The sequence below is a fragment of the Tiliqua scincoides genome, chromosome 2 (genome assembly GCF_035046505.1).
Source record: "Tiliqua scincoides isolate rTilSci1 chromosome 2, rTilSci1.hap2, whole genome shotgun sequence".
Taxonomy (NCBI): Eukaryota; Metazoa; Chordata; class Lepidosauria; order Squamata; family Scincidae; genus Tiliqua; species Tiliqua scincoides.
Window position 1 is genome coordinate 204,789,560 of NC_089822.1, and position 19,005 is coordinate 204,808,564.

Sequence of the window (19,005 nt, forward strand, 5' to 3'; positions counted from 1 at the left end):
AATTCGAGCTGTGATTTTAATGACGTGCAAAGGAAAGGGCCAGGTGGTATTTGGTGTTCCGGTTCGTGAAGCAAAATGTTACATGAAGCAAAATGCTGCTGGCGCTGCAGACACTTCTGAAGTCAAAGGGCCTCATTGCCCACAGTTTTCCCAGCAAGTGTTTGATAGTGCTTAAGAGGCTGCTGATGCTGTACCAAATCTTTCAGCTTTGAAATGTACCTTTGTTTGAAAGGAAGATTGTACCTTTGGAAAGGAAATGTACCTTTGTGTGAAAGGAAGGACCCCTATTTCCATGTTACATTAAATGCATTTTGTAGTCACATGTTGAAGTCAGCTTCCTCTCTATCAAAATGCCTCCCAACAAGCTCCAATACTAGTTGGGACCTGAAAAGGAAAGAGTTAACTTTTTCCCATTTATAAAATACCAGGCTCAAACTGCCACATATATTGCTTTTTATTGCAAATAGCAGCCTCAGGATAAGACAGAGGAGAGGGCTGATTATGAGAAGATGATGTAAAGAATAGCTAACCAATACCAGAAGGCAGCATAAGTCGGAATAAAGAACTAAAGAACAAATCTCGAAGCATTTTTGGGAAACTCTCATCCATTCCTTGTTTTCCAATTCTAGAGCCTGTGTGTTAGAAGCAAGTCATAGGCATCTTAGTCTACAGTTGTGTTCATGTGCCCATCCAAGTTTTGAACCTCTTCTACAGTATATCTTGTGACATCAGTATGTGTTGAAAGATTGCATCTTGCAGTGGTTTTCTAACTGAGAGGTTGAGTTTTTCTGAGTGGTTCAATAGTTCCACAGTGCCTATGGGAAACGGAGTTACTCAGTCCCCATAGTACAAAGTTGTCCTTTGAGAAGTTGGGAAAGTTTAAGATTTTCTTCCTGGAAGCATCCGGGTAAGTGCCTGCTTGAGCTTGGAGTTAACCAGCACCAGGATGGAAGCCTGGGCAAGAGAGTACCCTGTCAACACTACAAAATACACAGAGGAAACAATCTCAGTGGGTATTACCAAAGTCAGCACCTGTGTTATGTAGAAAGAAAGGTAAAGGAAGAGGAGGAAGAGCACTGTTCCAGCTGCCTTGAAATGAGCTTCTGTTTGGGGGCTCCTGAAACTGGACTCCTTGCCTCTCATCTGGCAAGCATGTTTGTAGAGGGAGGCAACAATCACAATGGAGCAAAGGAAAACCACAAGAAGAGGACAGGAAGAGCCAATAACTAAGAAGAATATTTCATAGGATGGGAGAATTTTTCCTTCTGTCTCTACTTGGGCCATGCCTGTAATGTTGACTGTGCTTGTGTTGCCCTGGAGATGCACAGGAACAAGCCGAAATGCAAAGAAGGGAGAGATGATGGAGATGGCTGCAGATGCTGCAAGAATCCAGGGCAGCAGCTGCGATATCCTCTGCTTGCACCAAAGGAAAAGGAAGTGGGTGCCGTTCACTATCTTGACGCAGTAGAAGATGCAGAGCCAGGCAGTGAACCAGAATCTGGATAAGACAGCAATGCCCTTAATGATGCCGATTACTTGAGACATCAAGAAGTTCCTGAAGATGGACCAGAAGACAGCTGCAATCGCGGTAGCTATGAAGCAGATATTAGACACACCGAGGCTGAGAAGGAGAAGTTCGCTGGAATTCAGACTGCTGGATTTAGCCCATTCAGTGACTATCACTGCAATTATGAAGGCATTGGAGGTGAACCCACCCAGGGCTAATCCAAACACAGTTATCAGAATGACAGTGTATAGGGGAGGAATCATACTGCCTAATCGTACGTGCAGGTGGACTTTACCCGACCAAAGTTGCTGAAGAGAGAAGGAAAGAGAGAAGTAGCTGACCTGAAACATGCATTAGGAGCTGAGCATCAACCAATGCAAATGGAAAGGGCGCTTCTGTTACCTATTTCCATAAGGCTTCCATCTGGCACACCCGTGCTGGTGTGCACCATGTGGAAGGGCCTGCCTCACATCTTTTCCGCAGGTGCTCTTGTTTTGGAGGCTGTTTGAAAAAGAGGCTTTGCTCTAACCCAAGTCATTCTCTTTTGCGGGCTTAACTTTTCCTTTCCAGTGTACAGCTAAAGAGTGTCTGGAATTGGAGACATCTTAGTTGAAATAAGAAATAAGCCACCCCATACTCAGACCCTCTCATTGTTGGTCCTCAGTTCTAGCAGCTCTGCTACTGATGACTTTCTTTTCTAAATCCCATATAGGATGCAAACGTTATGTGTGTGTTTTATTCATTTAAGGGATTGGAGCCCAATCCTATGCACATCTACTCAGGTCTAACTCCCATGATAGTTAATGGTACTTACTCCCACGTAAGTGTGGACGGGATTGTAACCATGCAGCGAAATCCTGTCTTGTGCTGGAACAGGCAGACCAGGAGACTTGCTCTGTGTCCAGCGCAAGATTGGGGCCAGATGTGGCTCAGCTGTAGGCAAGGGGAACCTCTTCCCCTTACCCCAGGTAAGCCACCACAGCCCCAATGAGTCTCCTTAGACTTGCGCCACCTCAGGAGATGGCACAAGTCTGAGGAGAATGGAGTGGCTTCAGTCTGCTCCATGCTGCTCGGGAAACAGGGTTGGGATCCGGCATAACAGTCGGGTCCCAGCCCTGCCTCCTGCTCCCCGCCTGCCCGTCCCCAGGAACCTGGAACATGGTCTCCAAAGATGATCTTGGTATATGGACAGGCTAATGTTGCAGTGCATTATAATCTCAGGCATCCATGCCCAGAGTCGTGCAGGGCTCTAAAGGAAAACAGCAACATTTTGAATCAGACCTGGATGTGGAGTGGAGGCTCTGTAACACTGTAAGCATGTTGAGAGAAGTTCCCACCACCCAGCCCTGCTTAGCAGCTGTATTTTGACCTTATGGCAGTTTTTGTACAGTCTTCAAAAGCAGCTTCTATATATATTATGCTTCAGTTATGTCTATAGTAGAAGCTTTCTTGTGCCCCACACTGAGAGCTCCACACTGGCACTAAGCTATAATAGCTGATTTACCTCAGAGACTGTCCTGCACTGAATAGTACTTGTAGTAAGTTTTGCCAGAAATGTGGTTTTGCCATTGTGACATGCCCCAGTGGAAGGGTGACTCTGGATGCTAACCACCTGCTTCCTCAGCACAGCCATCTTGAGCCAGACACCATTTTTGGTGTTCACCTTCCAGACGAGTCCATGCAGGTGCTGCATGTCCACTGCTGGTTATACCAGCTTTGGCTCTACACTGGGCCACAGTATATGTGTCATGTAGAACAAACTTTTAATCCTGTCAGCCCCTCAGAGCTGGCCCTATCATGATGCAGGTTGGAGTGGCTGCTTCAGGTGGCAGGTTCTTAGGGGCAGCACAGCAGCCCATTCAGACACCTCATCCATGGATGGTCTGCATAAGAAGGAAGACAAGCTGGCATCATGCTGCTTTTACTCCTGCCCTTCTCCTTTTTTATTAGGAAAGGGAAGAGACTGGAAAGAAGGAAGGAATTTGAGCAGTGATTTTAATGATGTGCAAAGGAAAGGGCCAGATGGGATTTGGTGCTCTGGTTCCTGCAGCAAAATGTTATGAGCTGACACTGCAGACACTTTCTAAAGCCAAAGGACTCCGTTGCCCACAGTGTTCCCAGTAAGTATTTGATAGTGCTTAAGAGGCTGCTCCTGATTCTGTGCCAAATCTTTCTGCTTTGAAAGGTCACTTTGTGTGAAAGGGAGCTTGCAGCCCAGATTGAGGCATGTAATAGAATGCATAGCAGCCCCTGCTATGTTTAGCAGGTCTTGTTCTCAGCTAAGTGCAAACAGGGTTGCAGTCTTATGACAAACAATAATGTTTGTTGAGTTATGAAGCGGTGTGTGCTTTTTAATATCTTAAAAGCACACCTTTTTGTGTGTTGCTGTTTGCCAGAACATAGATGCAAATATACATCCCTGATATAGCACAGTGGTAATTGTATCCGTTCTCCATTTGCATCTCTCTGATTGCAGCGGAATGTTCCATAAACAGCACCTTTTACTAAATTCCTGAAAAGTGTCATTGTTGCATTGCCTCAGCAGAGCTGGTATAATGTATTTGCTAAGAAGATGAACTGTGAATTTGGTTTTTCACCACTGGCAATCTTGAATCAACTAGAGTTTGTGACTCTCTTCTCCAGTCTTCCTTGTTACCTCTGTGTCACTTAGATTGCATCTTTCCATGGGGTTTCTAAAGGGTTGACCCAAGATACCCTGATAGTGAGATGGTGCCCCCTCCAGCTGCTTCAAAATCTTACTCTGAGGAAGCCTCCATGACGGCCCCCCAACTGCAGGATGCAGAACTTGTCCCACACTGCTGTGCCAGCGCTGGGAAGTTGGTTAGGATTTGGGCCTTTTTTCCCTGCATTTGGCAATATGCAACTTTATCTTCCAATCAAAAAACAGTTTCCTTGTGTGCACTCCCTTCCTCAGTGCAATTCACACTTTTAATTGTCATTTAAAGCTGTATTTGCTGAAATCAAAATGAAAAGATTCATACTTATTTCAAGAAAGAAGTGTACTGAATTTTAAAAAACAACATCTTGATTAGAAGTAAAGGACATAGAATTCCTGAAAGCTTAGGAAAGCAACAAATAGTCTCACTTCTGTAATAGGTCCAATTACAAACACATTTTAAAAACCTGTCATCAAAATCGCTCCTCCAAATGCACAAGAAAGGTTGTGGAGATTTTCTCTTCACTACTAGCTTACATTTTATACTAGTGTTTTCTATAGCCAACAGTGTTTTTATATGTGTGTCTCTGTATTTCAGAACTGGGCAAAAAAAAAAAATCATTGGTTATGAAGGCTGCAATCCTAAGCACACTTACCTGGAAGTAAATCTCATTGAAGTTGATAAGCTTTACCTGTGAGTAGATATGCCTAGGATTGGACTTCGTGTGTGTGTGTGTGTGTGTGTGTGTGTGTGTGTGTGTGTGTATTAAAAAATAAAAACCACAAGAATTTGTGACTCTGGAGGATTGATCCCCCTCACCTTCAGAAAGCTAAGTAGGAAGCTGTTTGTTCAACTTCTGTGTGTTCTCTCTATGATTTGCGGGGGGGGGGGGATTATTAAGGTTGTTCTGGGATGGCACAACCAAAAAACCCTTATGGTGCAGTTTTCCCAAACTTATGGGAAACTTATGGCTGCAGCCTTATGTGCAGTTTTCCCAAACCTGGCAGTGTGGGACTTCTGGTTTTATTTAAATGGACTGTGCAAATGAAGGAGCTTCTTTCTTTGCACAGTCCCTTGAATGAAGCCAAAAGCCCTGTGCTTCCAGGTTTTGGAAACCATGTGGTGGAGCCTGGTAAGGAGTGATTTCATTTATTGAGCAAGAAGTGGATCAACGGGACTTGTGTTCACTGTGGGCTGGAGGGAGGAGGCAGCAGCAGCAGTAGTCTTGGTGTAAAGGGCACTGTGCCCCTTCCTCCTCCCTTTGCCCTCTGCACTGATGCATGCCATGTCTGGACCTTCATGGTTGGGCTGGCAGTGAGCGTTCTTCTGAAAGAAAGTTGAATTTCCTCCTTCCCTCATCTTGTATTTAAAAAAAAAAGGCAGAGAGAGAATGAAAACACAAAAATTGATTTTACTAGAGTTTCTAGTTCATATCCCACCCCTCTTTCTGGCAATTTCACATGAAGGAAAAGGAAGAAGAAAGGAAGGAAGCAGGCAGGCAGGCAGCAAGCAGGTTCCCAATCCAAGGAATTTTGTTCTTGAAACAAAAGCAGAAACTTCTGAAAGGCCATCACTGGGGGAAGAGAGGAACAAAGAAAGGCAAGAAAGCGCACACACAAATTGGGGTGCTTGTTCTCTAGGAAAGCACTGTCAGCTGAGGTGAGGAAGACGCAGCGGCTGAAATAAAGCAAGACAAAAAACCACAAATGCAGTGTGAGGAAAGGGCTGCCCTGCAGATGTGAACCTCCTGCAACAGATATTGGACTACTATGGAGTGGAGGCAGGGCGGTCCTGAGCAGACAGAGAATCAAGCCTGGAGCGATGAGGGATCTGCTTGCGAAGAGGGAGCTTGTGCCTTCCCGGCTGCTCTTCTGGGAGAAGAGGGGGAAAAACTGCCAAAAGCAGCCTGGGATGAAGGAGCACTCTGAGGATGGGACCATTACACACATCTTAGCAAGCACCCAGTGGTCCCGCAGCCTGTCCTGTCCTGTGCTGCCTGCCGCTCATCGACATGCTCAGAGATCTCAGCAGGATAGCGGGTGATGAGGACAGCATTGAGTTGCTGCTGAAGAGAAGCTGTTTGGAAGGAAGAAGGGAGATTTCCTTGCCTCATGAAGGTACTGCTCCGAGCGACAGTTTCAACCAGTGTCATTGTGAGGCTGAGCCTGGGATTCTAATTGAGTGGTTGAGTTCACAGCTCAGATGAATAGTTCTGTTGCACCTAAGGAATACGGAGTTATCCAGTGCCTCTAGAAGAACGTTTTCCTTTGAATGGATGGGAAGTGTTCAGGGTCTTCTGCCTGGAAGCATCTGGGGAATTGCCTGCTTGAGTTTGGGGTTAACCCACACCAAGATGACAGCCTGGGCAAGAGAATACCCCATTATCACCATGAAACACACAAAATGAGCGCTTTCTTCAATTCTTGCTATTGAAACCAAGATCATTGCTATGTAGTTAGAAAGGTAAAGGAAGAAGAGGAAGAGCATAGCTCTGGCTGCCTTGAAATGAGCTTCTGTTTGGGAGTTCCTTAAACTGGAGTCTTTGCCGGTCATCTGGCAAACATGTCTATAGAGGGAGGCAACAGTCACAATGGAGCAAAGAAAAACCACAAGAAGAGGAAAGGAAGAGCCATTAACTAAGAAGAAAGTCATGAAGGAAGGAAGAACTTTGATCTCTAACTCTTCTCTGCCCATGTCTGTCATGTTGACTGTGGTTGTGTTGCTCTGGAGATGCACAGGAACAAGGTGAAATGCAAAGACAGAAGCCAGGATGGAGATGGCTGCAGATGCCAGAAGAATCCAGGGTAGCAGCTGCGATATCCTCTGCTTGCACCAAAGGAAAAGGAAGTGGGTGCTGTTCACTATCTTGATGCAGTAGAAGACACAGAGCCAGGCAGTGAACCAGAATCTGGATAACATGGCAATGTTCCCGAAGGTGTAGATTGCTTGAGTCGTTTCGATGTTCCTGAAGTCAAAAATCGATACATTCAGTGAAACTGTGCAGCAGATATTGGATGTGCCAAGACTCAGAAGGAGAAGTTCACTGGAATTCAGACTCCTGGATTTAGCCCATTCAGTGACTATCACTGCAATTATGAAGGCATTGGAGGTGAACCCAACCAGGGCTAAACCAGTAAGAGTTACCAGCCAGGCAGTGGGTAGGAGAAAAGACATAGTTCCTGGTCCTCTGTGCAAATGGACTTCACCCCAACCTAAGTTGCTGAAGAGAGATGGAAAGTGACATTAGCTGACCTGGAGCATACATTCAGAACTGAGCATCAATCAGTGCAAATGAATGGGGCTCTCCTGTTACCTATTTCCATAATGCCTTCATTTGGCACAATGGTGCTGATGTGTGGATCACATAGGAGAGCCTGTCTACAACTGTCTATAGGTGCTGCACCATTCTGGAGGCTATGTGAGAAAGAGGTTTGTCATAATCCATGTCATTTTCTTTAGTATTTTTTTTTCCTTCAGTGTGCAGGTAAAGAATGGTAGGAATTGGAGTTGGCTCACTTGAAATAAGGAATAAACCACCCTATACAGTCAAACCATCCCAGTGTTGGTTGTCAGTTCTACTAGAGTTGGTACAACTGAGTTTCTTTTATTGATCCCATTTAGGAAGCTCACTGTTGGCACCCTTCAGTCTCGAAAGACTATGGTATCGTGCTCTGAAAGGTGGTTCTGGAACAGCGTCTAGTGTGGCTGAAAAGGCCGATTCGGGAGTGACAATCCCTTCCACACCGGGAGCAAGTACAGTCTGTCCCTGGTCTGTCTCCCTGGCTATGGGCCTTCCTTCTTTGCCTCTTTGCCTCAGACTGTTGGCCAAGTGTCTCTTCAAACTGGGAAAGGCCATGCTGCACAGCCTGCCTCCAAGCGGGCCGCTTAGAGGCCAGGGTTTCCCACTTGTTGAGGTCCACTCCTAAGGCCTTCAGATCCCTCTTGCAGATGTCCTTGTATCGCAGCTGTGGTCTACCAGTAGGGCGCTTTCCGTGCATGAGTTCTCCATAGCTACTTTTGTGTTTTTATTTTGTTAATGTTAAGAAGTTGAAGGCCACTGCTGTGGTGATTTATGTGTTAGGACACTATAGCAGAATAAAAAGGCAACTGTAAAATAATAGAAAATACTGAGCAGTAGACAAAGCAGTATAAAAAAATATTTCAGTCAGGACTTTAAAAGCTTGAGGAAATTAAAAGGTCTGTTTTTGATAACAAAAGAACATCAGTATTCTTGACAGGCAAACCTCTCCATGTGAGTCATTCTACACACACTAGGAGTACCATTGCTGAGAAGGTCCTGTCCCCAATTGCCATCTCCCTCTCTTCAGGTGGCAGGGACACTCAAGGGAAGGCCTCCAAATATAAAATCCATTTACAAACAGCACCATGTTGCAGACCATTTTTTGTTGGTTGGTAGTTGCTCATCCATCCCCTCGTACTCCTTGTTTCAAAAGGGGACGCACAAGTGTTTATTGCAACATTTATGTATTTATTTAAGAGTTATACACCATTTTGAGCTTTAAAAAGCAGTATATAACAATAAAACAATGCAAAAACAAATTAAATAATAAAAACAATTAAAAAGATACAGGAGCAGGTAAAACAATCTAGAAACGGCTATAAAACTATAAAAACAGCACAGAGTAAAACCTACAAATGCCGATTAAAGGATCCTTAGGAGCATTTATTTATTCACAATATTTTTTACCCCACCTTTCTCCCCGAGGATGCCCAAGGCGGCATCGTCCCTCCTCAAGAATCAAGCAAAATAAATGTGCCTTTCACCATATAGAAACCATATAGAGAGGGGGCTGTCCTCATATCTTTCAGGATACCACAGATGTGGTGCTACAACAGAAAAGGCCCTGCACCTTGCCACCACAGTGGTGGTATGCTAAACAGGCTTGTTTACGATGGCTTACGATTGTGGTGGTATGCTAAACAGGGACCTCTCTTATGATTGTAGGAGAAGTACACGATTATGTGGGAGACAGCTGACCTTAAGATATCCCATGCTCATGCCATATAGGGCTTTAAAAGTCATCCCCAAAACCTTGAATTGGGCTTGGAATTGAATTGTCAGCCAGTGTAGCTGCTGGAGTAATGGCATGGCAAGCTCCATTCACCAGCTTTGATGACCAGCTGGGCTGCCGCATTCTGCAATAACTGCAGCTTCTGAACTTGTTGAGCTGGAAAGCATTTAAGGTTTTCTGCCTGGAAGCATCCGGGGAATTGCCTGCTTGAGCTTGGGGTTAACCCACACCAGGATGGCAGCCTGGGCAAGAGAATACCCCATTATCACCATAGCACACACAAAATTAGCAATCTTATTTTCTTTCATTCTTGTCATTGAAACCAGCACCTGTGCTATGTAGAAAGAAAGGTAAAGGAAGAGGAGAGAGAGCACAGTTCCAGCTGCCTTGAAATGAGCTTCTGTTTGGGGGTCCCTGAAACTGAACTCTTTGCCTCTCATCTGGCAAACATGTCTATAGAGGGAGGCAACAGTCACAATAGAGCCAAGTAAAACCACAAGAAGAGGACAGGAAGAGCCAATAACTAAGAAGAAAGTTATGAAGGAAGGGAGAATTTTGATCTCTAACTCTTCTCTACCCATGTCTGTAATGTTGACTGTGGATGTGTTGTTCTGGAGATGCACAGGAACAAGGTGAACTGCAAAGACAGAAGCCAAGATGGAGATGGCTGCAGATGCCAGAAGAATCCAGGGTAGCAGCCACGATATCCTCTGCTTGCACCAAAGGGAAAGGGAGTGGGTGCTGTTCACTATCTTGATGCAGTAGAAGACACAGAGCCAGGCAGTGAACCAGAATCTGGATAACATGGCAATATTCCAGAAGGTGTAGAGCGCTTGAGCCGTTGTGAGGGTACTGAAGATAGGCTGGAAGAGTGAGTCGAAGGTACATGCACCCAATGAAGCTGTGCAGCAGATATTGGACATGCCGAGACTCAGGAGGAGGAGTGCGCTGGAATTTAGGCTCCTGGATTTAGCCCATTCAGTGACTATCACTGCAATTATAAAGGCATTGGAGGTGAACCCACCCAGGGCTAAACCAGTAAGAGTTACCAGACAGGCAATGGGTACGAGAGAAGACATACTCCCTGATTCTGTGTGCAGGTGGACTTTGCCCCAAGCAAGTTGCTGAAGAGAGATGGAAAGTAACAGTGGCTGACCTGGAGCGTGTGTTAAGAACTGAGCATTAACACATGTAAATGAACGGGACTCCTTTGTTACCTATTTCCATAAGATTTCCATCTGGACACTGGTTCTGACATGGAGCACGTGGGAGCAGGGATGGATCCAAGGGGGGGTTATGGGTGCATGCCCCCCCAGTCTGACACCAGAGGGGAAGGGCACCTACTAGGATGGGAAACAACCCAAGCACGGCCAGGAGCCCAGGTCTACCCGCCTGGAAGATGTAAAATGGGAGCCCAGATCTATCAGGCAGGTAGATCTGGACTCTAAGTCCAGGCAAGAGAGTAGGTCTACCCACCCAGCGAGCCTGGACCACAGAGACCATTAAGCACAACCTGGAGTCCAGGTCTACCCACCTGGTTAACCTGGGCTCTAGAGTTGGTCGTGCTCATGGCTCCCCTTCTTCTTCCTCTTTAGCGTTCGTCCCGTCTGGTGGCAGAGTTACCATTTCTCTCAGTCGCAGGCTTGGTCTGGGTGTAGGTGGGTGATTTTCATGTTGTCGTGCAGGGTGTCAAGCCAGCTGTGCTTCATTTGGCTCTTCTGAAGTGCTCATAGGCCCCACCCAATCACAAACACTGGATCCGCTGCTGCATGGGAGAGCCTGTCTCACAACTGTCTATAGCTGCTGCTGCGTTCTGGAGGCTGTGTGGGAAAGAGAGTTTGTCGTAGCCCAAGAAGTCCCTTTAGCAGGTTTTCTTTTTTCAGTGTAGAAGTAAAGAATGGCAGGAATTGGAGTTGGCTTGCTTGAAATAAGGAATAAACCATCCTATACAGTCAGACCCTCCCTTTGTTGGTTATCAGTTCTACTAGTGATGTTACAGCCAAGTTTATTTTATTGATCCTATTTAGGAAGCTACTCATATGCTTTTATTAATATTAAGTAACTGTAGGCCACTTCAGTGGTGGTTTATGAGGACAATATAGTAGAATGGGCCTTCGGAGCTGGCTGGTGCATCATTTCGGTTTTCTTTGTGTTGATGAGGAAACCAAAGTTGTCACATGCTGCTTCAAATTTGTCCACGCTGGCCTGCATTTCCTGTTCTGATCCAGCATTCAGGGCACAGTCATCAGCAAAAAGAAGGTCTCGTAGCACAGTCTCCTTTATCTTGGTGACAGCCTGGAGTCTACGCAGGTTAAACAGTTTCCCATCAGTCCTGTATCTCAGGCTGACTAGTAGTAGGAAGTACATACCTTATGTCAAACTATTTTGACAGCTGAAAGTCCCGCCCCTTTTTACTGGAAATCCCGCCCCCTAAGGGGGTTCAAGTGACCCCTCAAACAACTCCCCCCACTGCCCCCCACCACTGGGGAGGGTTTTTGGGGCACCCCGACATTTGGTTTGGCGGGAAAAGGAACCCCCCAAAAAGTGTGGGAAAGGGGTTCATGTGACCACTCAAACAACTCGCCCCGTTCCCCTCGACCGCTAGGGAAGGGTTTTGTAGCACCCCGACATTTGGTTTGGTGGGAAAAGGAGCCCCCCAATAAAGTGTGGGAAAGGGGTTCATGTGACCCCTCAAACAACTTCTCCCGTTCCCCTCGACCGCTAGAGAGGGGTTTTGTAGCACCCCGACATTTGGTTTGGCGGGAAAAGGAGCCCCCCAAAAAGTGTGGGAAAGGGGTTCATGTGACCCCTCAAACAACTTCTCCCGTTCCCCTCGACCACTAGAGAGGGGTTTTGTAGCACCCCGACATTTGGTTTGGTGGGAAAAGGAGCCCCCCAATAAAGTGTGGGAAAGGGGTTCATGTGACCCCTCAAACAACTTCTCCCGTTCCCCTCGACCACTAGAGAGGGGTTTTGTAGCACCCCGACATTTGGTTTGGCGGGAAAAGGAACCCGTCAATAAAAGTGTGGGAAAGGGGTTCATGTGACCACTCAAACAACTCGCCCCGTTCCCCTCGACCGCTAGGGAAGGGTTTTGTAGCACCCCGACATTTGGTTTGGTGGGAAAAGGAGCCCCCCAATGAAGTGTGGGAAAGGGGTTCATGTGACCCCTCAAACAACTTTCCCCGTTCCCCTCGACCGCTAGAGAGGGGTTTTGTAGCACCCCGACATTTGGTTTGGTGGGAAAAGGAGCCCCCCAATAAAGTGTGGGAAAGGGGTTCATGTGACCACTCAAACAACTTGCCCCATCGTCGCCGACCAATAGGCGCAGGTTTCATAGCTCTCAGACCACCGTGTGGAGCCAATGGGAAAAAAGGGGGAGTGGGAACAGGTCCGGACATGTCCTTGTATTTAAGGCACAGGTCCTTTGGGGGGGGGAGGGAGAAACCTGTTCAGCCTTTTGCTGTTGCTGCTGTTTCTGCCATGGCCTCCCCTCTGAAAAGCTCACCCGCTTCGCCTTCTGAGACCGAGACTCCCCAGTTGGAGTGCGAATCCCCTGCTAGGGAATTGACCAAGATGGAGAGCCCCGAAGAAGAGAAGGAGAAGGTGCTGCCTTCTGAGGGGGGGGGGAGACCCCGGTCAGACCCACTGATTCTCAAAGCCTACCACAGGCACCTATGAAGAAGAAGCAAAAATGTAGGCATTATGAGGATGACGTGTTACCGTTTCCATCTTTGAACCTGGTTTACCAATTTGCAATGGAAGAACCACCTGTACCTAGAGAACCTGAAGGAGAGGTAAATTATTGTGCTTGAGTGCATACGTGAGTGTGTTGCCTGAAATGTAAAAATCAAAAAAATACTTATTTGTGTTTTTTTTTTCTGTAGGCTATTCCAAAGAAGGACGCTTTCAAAACGTTACGAAACCTATGTCTGAAAGTAAACCACAGAATGTGGAACACCTTCTAAATGTCATCAATTGCCATGACCCAACTGAAATCTAACCATAAAGGTGTTCTCATGATTACATCATCTTATTCACTGACAGGTGAAGACAGCTCTGAAGTTCAAAGCAGCATTAAGTATAACTGGAAAATGGGTGTATAATATTCTGTTAAAATACTAAATGGCAAGGTGTTGTAAAGTAATAGCAGCAGCTAATAAATAATGTGTCCCCATCCAACATATTAAACTGTCTTATACTCAGTCAGACCATTAGTCCAGTATTGTCCACTGTGGCTTGCTTTGGCTTTCTAGGGTTTCAGTCCTCAGGGTTCTCAGTCCTGACTGGTATGGACAGGGATGAACCTTGTACTGTACTGCTGAGCTGTGGCCCCTCCTCCCATCATCACAACACTTCAGATTTATCCAGGCAAATGAAATAATTGCAATGTATGTTGATCAGGTTTACCTGAATATTTTATTATTACTTGTAAGGGGCAGATATTGTGGTAGTCTCAAACTTATAAATATTATTTTAGTATGCATGATGTTTTCGTCAGCTTTGAAACTAATGGAAATTGTGGCAGTAGTTACAGGTTAGAATTTGACCCCCAGGTGGGAAAAAATAATGTTCTAAAGCAAGGGTGGCCAATCTGCAGCACAAATGCTACTAGTGGCACACTGACTCTTTCTGATTGGCATGCATGAAGTTGCCATATATTTTTGAAAAACTTTTAAATGATAACAAAGAATTATTACAAAAAATGGCAACGAAAGAAAACTGCAGTTTACAGTTTGCTTGCTTTCTTTGCTACTTCTTACACAACAAACCTTCAAGTTTCTAATGCTGCAGTGTGCACACTAAGGGTGGCCACACCTACTGTGCTTGACTTGCTTTGACTGAAAAACAGGCAGTAAGGTAAGAAAAGAATTTTGAATAGGAGAGAAAGTCCATAGGGCAAATGCTAGAGAGCTGCATTTCACTAACAGGCATGTCACTTGCTTACCCAAGAAGTCTTGGGGTGGGCTGTGGAAGGCAGCAGGGGACAAGCGGGACAGCGCAGAGATGACCAATGAGATCAGCAAAGGCCAGATGGCGCAGCTGTGTGGAGATACTATCTTTGAGAAAATCAGTCGCAAAGAGGTCCTGGCTAAGTTATCATCTTTGATAACAAGAAAGTGAGCAAGCAGAGGGGGGCTGGGCTGTGCAGAAGGGGAGTGAATACATGTTATATAGACTTTGGAATGGGTTCCACAAGGCCAGACTAAAGGTCCATGCAAGCTGTCTTTCTGGCCTCATCAGCAGTCAGCCAGGTGTCTTTGGAAAGCCACAAATAAGCAACAGCATTCTCATGTTTTTTGCTCCGTACCATCTGGTACTTGGAGACATACTGCTCTTGAACTTGGAGGCTCTATTTAGCTAGCTTGATAATCACTAAAAAAAAAAGACATTAAAGTGGAGTGACATGTTCAAGATTTTCTACATAAAAAGTGGCACATCTTGTGCTTCGGGTTGGCCACCCTGTACTTAAGATTACAGTGTGGGTTCTTTGTTTCCTCACAAAATGTTAATTTCCACCTACTGATTAAATCTCTGCCTACTAGTTTCCTTGTATCTAGAGTTCCTCTTTTTAAATTTCTGTTGCTGCTTTTATATTATGAAATAGCTGTTTTATATTTGAATCTACTCTTATATTTTTAATTTTAAGTGTTTAATTGTTAAATATTTTTATTCAGATGTTTTATCTTCTACATGTTTTACTTTGATGTTGAGTACGAGAACAGTGCTATATAAATCTTTTAAATAAATATCTGTCATTGTATTTTTAATTATTTGTATCTTTTTTTGGAAAGCAATCCCAAACTGACTTGAACTAAGTATTTGCTGAAGTTCACCTGTGGCTCACTATTCTCTTTGTATCTCTCCGTATCTAATGAGAGCATAAATATGAAACAAAGCAATAACTTCCCCTCGCCTGAACTTGTCTCCCATGCCATGACACACATGTTGATTACATGTGATTTGACTGTGCCTTCTGACAAATTAATAGCAGGGCTTCATATTACAAAATGTGACACAGATTCGGATGCATCACAGAAGCCCATAAATAGAACGCACAATGCTAAAACATGGTTATATGCTTGATTAGATGCAAACCTTGGACTCAGAGGCTCCCTCTTTCCTTCTGCTTGGCTAGCAGGGAGGTTTAAAGCTTCTGATTTGATATAGAAACATGATCAGACATGATTATTTATTCATCTACATGATTAAATATTTGTGGTTATCTTCTAGTTTATGTTCATATCAATATTTGTATAAACAAATACTGATGTATATAAAGCTGACACTAGAATGGCTGGGAACTTGTTTTGTTCCTCTAATACAGTGATTTTCATCCTTTTTCATCTCATGGCATTAAAATTGTCAAGCCACACCCACCAGATTTTTGACCATTTAGAAGGTACACCATGTTACCAGAGGGGGGCTCACATCCCCCATTGGCCCTACTAATAAATGACCTTCCCACAAATTTCTGTGGCACACCTGTGGACCACTCGCAGCACACCAATGTGCCATGGCACAGTGGTTGAAAACGGCTGCTCTAATATTAATATACTAAAAGTAATATATTTACTATATAATAATAAATAATATTGTGGAAATATTTGTTCCAGTATATTATTTGTTGACATTTCATTCATAAAATAGGCAACGGAGTCCATGTACCTTTATTTGTTTGATTTCATACCGGATCATTTTGTGAGTGTCAAGTGGATCATCACTTGCTGGAACCACCTTTTCACTTGAAATTTTTTTGCTCTAATCACTGTAAGAAAATGAAAAAGAAATGTTAATGGCAACAAAACGGATGTTTTCTTATTCCCTTGCTTTTTATTTAGTGTTATACAATACTAGGATTATAAAGTACAGCTACTGTGCTAACATATTCAGTACTATTTATGTTTTTCCCCCAAAGCAAATAACAGAATCTTCAACACCAGAGTTTGAATGGATTGCTTATCTGAATTTCTTCACGTTTCTGGAAATGCAGTCTTCTCTCAGCCAGACACAGGTCAAAAACTGGGGTTAATCCTGAAGGATTGCATTCCAATAACTTGGAAATTTTCAAACTTTTTGACATGGGAACAGAATCTGTATCTGGTTTTTTTCACGTGCAAAAATCAGACACAGGTCAAAAACTGGGGTTAATCCAGGACTATTGCAGAATTTGGGGTCTGTTTTTCACGTGTCTTCTTTTAAGATTTATGGTGTGAAAATAAAAACATACTAACTTACCAACATTTTTGTTTATTGTATGGGCCTGGGAAGAAAAAACTAATTGGAATGTCCAGTTGTGAGGGGTACTGAGATTTTTCCTATAAAAGGGGACACCTTATTGTGTGTGTCAGAACATCTCTCAAAAAAGGTTGCAGTTCTTTTTGGTAAGCATATTGCTCTCTCTCCTTTGCTTTTGGAATTTGTATGTGTTGGGGCGTGTATGTGAATCTGTTAGAATTAAATTTTGCTTCTCTCTAACAGAATCTGTATGTCAGATTGTCTGTCTCAGAGTCCTATTAGGTTGTCTTTAATTCAGGGACCATGCTCTGTGATTTTGGGAGGGGTTGGGGATGTTTTTTCGCGTGTTCTGTGATCCTGTGTGAATCTGTTAGAAATTAAAAAATGCTGCCTTTATTCATAAGGGGGAGATGGTCAGGCTGCACAGTTTTTTTTGGAATGTTCCTTTTCACCTGTATGACTTGAATTTTGATCATTATCCAGCTAGGACAATGGCTGTGTGTGTGTGTGTGTGTGTGTGTGGGTGGGTGGGTGGGTGGGGTGGGGCTGTCAGCAGAGGCCTCTCTTATTCATTGTGGGCCTTTACACTTTACAAGTGGCCAGTACACTCAAGCATATCTCTGCCTGCTTATTGTCTGGACTGGATCTGTAAAGTGGGAAAAATATTGACCTACCTGGAAGGGTTGTTAGGGGGATGCCACAAAGATTTATGGTGTGAAAATAAAAACATACTAACTTACCAACATTTTTGTTTATTGTATGGGCCTGGGAAGAAAAAACTAATTGGAATGTCCAGTTGTGAGGGGTACTGAGATTTTTCCTATAAAAGGGGACACCTTATTGTGTGTGTCAGAACATCTCTCAAAAAAGGTTGCAGTTCTTTTTGGTAAGCATATTGCTCTCTCTCCTTTGCTTTTGGAATTTGTATGTGTTGGGGCGTGTATGTGAATCTGTTAGAATTAAATTTTGCTTCTCTCTAACAGAATCTGTATGTCAGATTGTCTGTCTCAGAGTCCTATTAGGTTGTCTTTAATTCAGGGACCATGCTCTGTGATTTTGGGAGGGGTTGGGGATGTTTTTTCGCGTGTTCTGTGATCCTGTGTGAATCTGTTAGAAATTAAAAAATGCTGCCTTTATTCATAAGGGGGAGATGGTCAGGCTGCACAGTTTTTTTTGGAATGTTCCTTTTCACCTGTATGACTTGAATTTTGATCATTATCCAGCTAGGACAATGGCTGTGTGTGTGTGTGTGTGTGTGTGTGGGTGGGTGGGTGGGTGGGGTGGGGCTGTCAGCAGAGGCCTCTCTTATTCATTGTGGGCCTTTACACTTTACAAGTGGCCAGTACACTCAAGCATATCTCTGCCTGCTTATTGTCTGGACTGGATCTGTAAAGTGGGAAAAATATTGACCTACCTGGAAGGGTTGTTAGGGGGATGCCACAAAGATTTATGGTGTGAAAATAAAAACATACTAACTTACCAACATTTTTGTTTATTGTATGGGCCTGGGAAGAAAAAACTAATTGGAATGTCCAGTTGTGAGGGGTACTGAGATTTTTCCTATAAAAGGGGACACCTTATTGTGTGTGTCAGAACATCTCTCAAAAAAGGTTGCAGTTCTTTTTGGTAAGCATATTGCTCTCTCTCCTTTGCTTTTGGAATTTGTATGTGTTGGGGCGTGTATGTGAATCTGTTAGAATTAAATTTTGCTTCTCTCTAACAGAATCTGTATGTCAGATTGTCTGTCTCAGAGTCCTATTAGGTTGTCTTTAATTCAGGGACCATGCTCTGTGATTTTGGGAGGGGTTGGGGATGTTTTTTCGCGTGTTCTGTGATCCTGTGTGAATCTGTTAGAAATTAAAAAATGCTGCCTTTATTCATAAGGGGGAGATGGTCAGGCTGCACAGTTTTTTTTGGAATGTTCCTTTTCACCTGTATGACTTGAATTTTGATCATTATCCAGCTAGGACAATGGCTGTGTGTGTGTGTGTGTGTGTGGGTGGGTGGGTGGGTGGGGTGGGGCTGTCAGCAGAGGCCTCTCTTATTCATTGTGGGCCTTTACACTTTACAAGTGGCCAGTACACTCAAGCATATCTCTGCCTGCTTATTGTCTGGACTGGATCTGTAAAGTGGGAAAAATATTGACCTACCTGGAAGGGTTGTTAGGGGGATGCCACAAAGATTTTTAGTAACGCTGCAGATGATAGCAGCTAGTAGGTAACTTCAAATGAGTTGACAAAAAACAACTCAACAACCAATCAACCCGATGATGGCAACACACTTCTCAGAAAGCTATGTGGACCAGATCTCACAGGTCTGGGAAGTGGCACTGTAATTAACACAGCGGCCAGTCAGTATCCCTGTAGAAGGAAACAGCCTGTCATGCCAACATTACAGTAAAAACCAAAGTTCAGTGTAATATGAAGCTATCTCTTTTCTCAAATCCTTTCAATGAATTTTGTGTCTCAAATACGGACACTATTTGCAGTTCTTCAGTTCATGTTAATATGCCTAATATAGCCCTTAGCACTGAACACATTTGCTCACC

General features: G+C 44.2%; 4 protein-coding genes across 7 annotated transcripts in view; 1 reads left to right on the forward strand and 3 right to left on the reverse strand.

Moving 5' to 3' along the window:
* The window catches only part of LOC136640595 (acylamino-acid-releasing enzyme-like), an 82,686-nt gene that overhangs the window by 49,129 nt on the left and 14,552 nt on the right, over nt 1-19,005 (forward strand). The window contains exon 22 of one of the 4 annotated variants that reach the window (XM_066615777.1): nt 3,458-3,611. The exons of 2 other annotated variants lie outside the window; for them this stretch is intronic. In XM_066615777.1, the coding sequence (XP_066471874.1) occupies nt 3,458-3,570 (113 nt within the window). In that variant the 3' untranslated portion in view covers nt 3,571-3,611. Of the gene's footprint in view, nt 1-3,457; nt 3,612-19,005 lie in introns of those variants that run through there. One more of the 4 variants, XM_066615780.1, reaches the window with a different exon arrangement.
* LOC136641156 (taste receptor type 2 member 8-like) lies at nt 880-1,770 on the reverse strand. Its single transcript, XM_066616823.1, has one exon. The coding sequence runs from the start codon at nt 1,768-1,770 to the stop codon at nt 880-882; it is 891 nt and encodes a 296-aa protein (XP_066472920.1).
* LOC136641159 (taste receptor type 2 member 40-like) lies at nt 6,472-7,359 on the reverse strand. Its single transcript, XM_066616826.1, has one exon. The coding sequence runs from the start codon at nt 7,357-7,359 to the stop codon at nt 6,472-6,474; it is 888 nt and encodes a 295-aa protein (XP_066472923.1).
* Nucleotides 9,386-10,297, reverse strand: LOC136641163 (taste receptor type 2 member 8-like). The gene has a single exon (XM_066616830.1). It carries the CDS (start codon nt 10,295-10,297, stop codon nt 9,386-9,388), a length of 912 nt encoding a protein of 303 aa, XP_066472927.1.

Bases quoted from the DNA above. Each gene is read 5' to 3' on its own strand.
- LOC136641159 (XM_066616826.1), bottom strand. From the start codon at position 7,359: ATGTCTTTTCTCCTACCCACTGCCTGGCTGGTAACTCTTACTGGTTTA.
- LOC136641163 (XM_066616830.1), bottom strand. From the start codon at position 10,297: ATGTCTTCTCTCGTACCCATTGCCTGTCTGGTAACTCTTACTGGTTTA.
- LOC136641156 (XM_066616823.1), bottom strand. From the start codon at position 1,770: ATGATTCCTCCCCTATACACTGTCATTCTGATAACTGTGTTTGGATTA.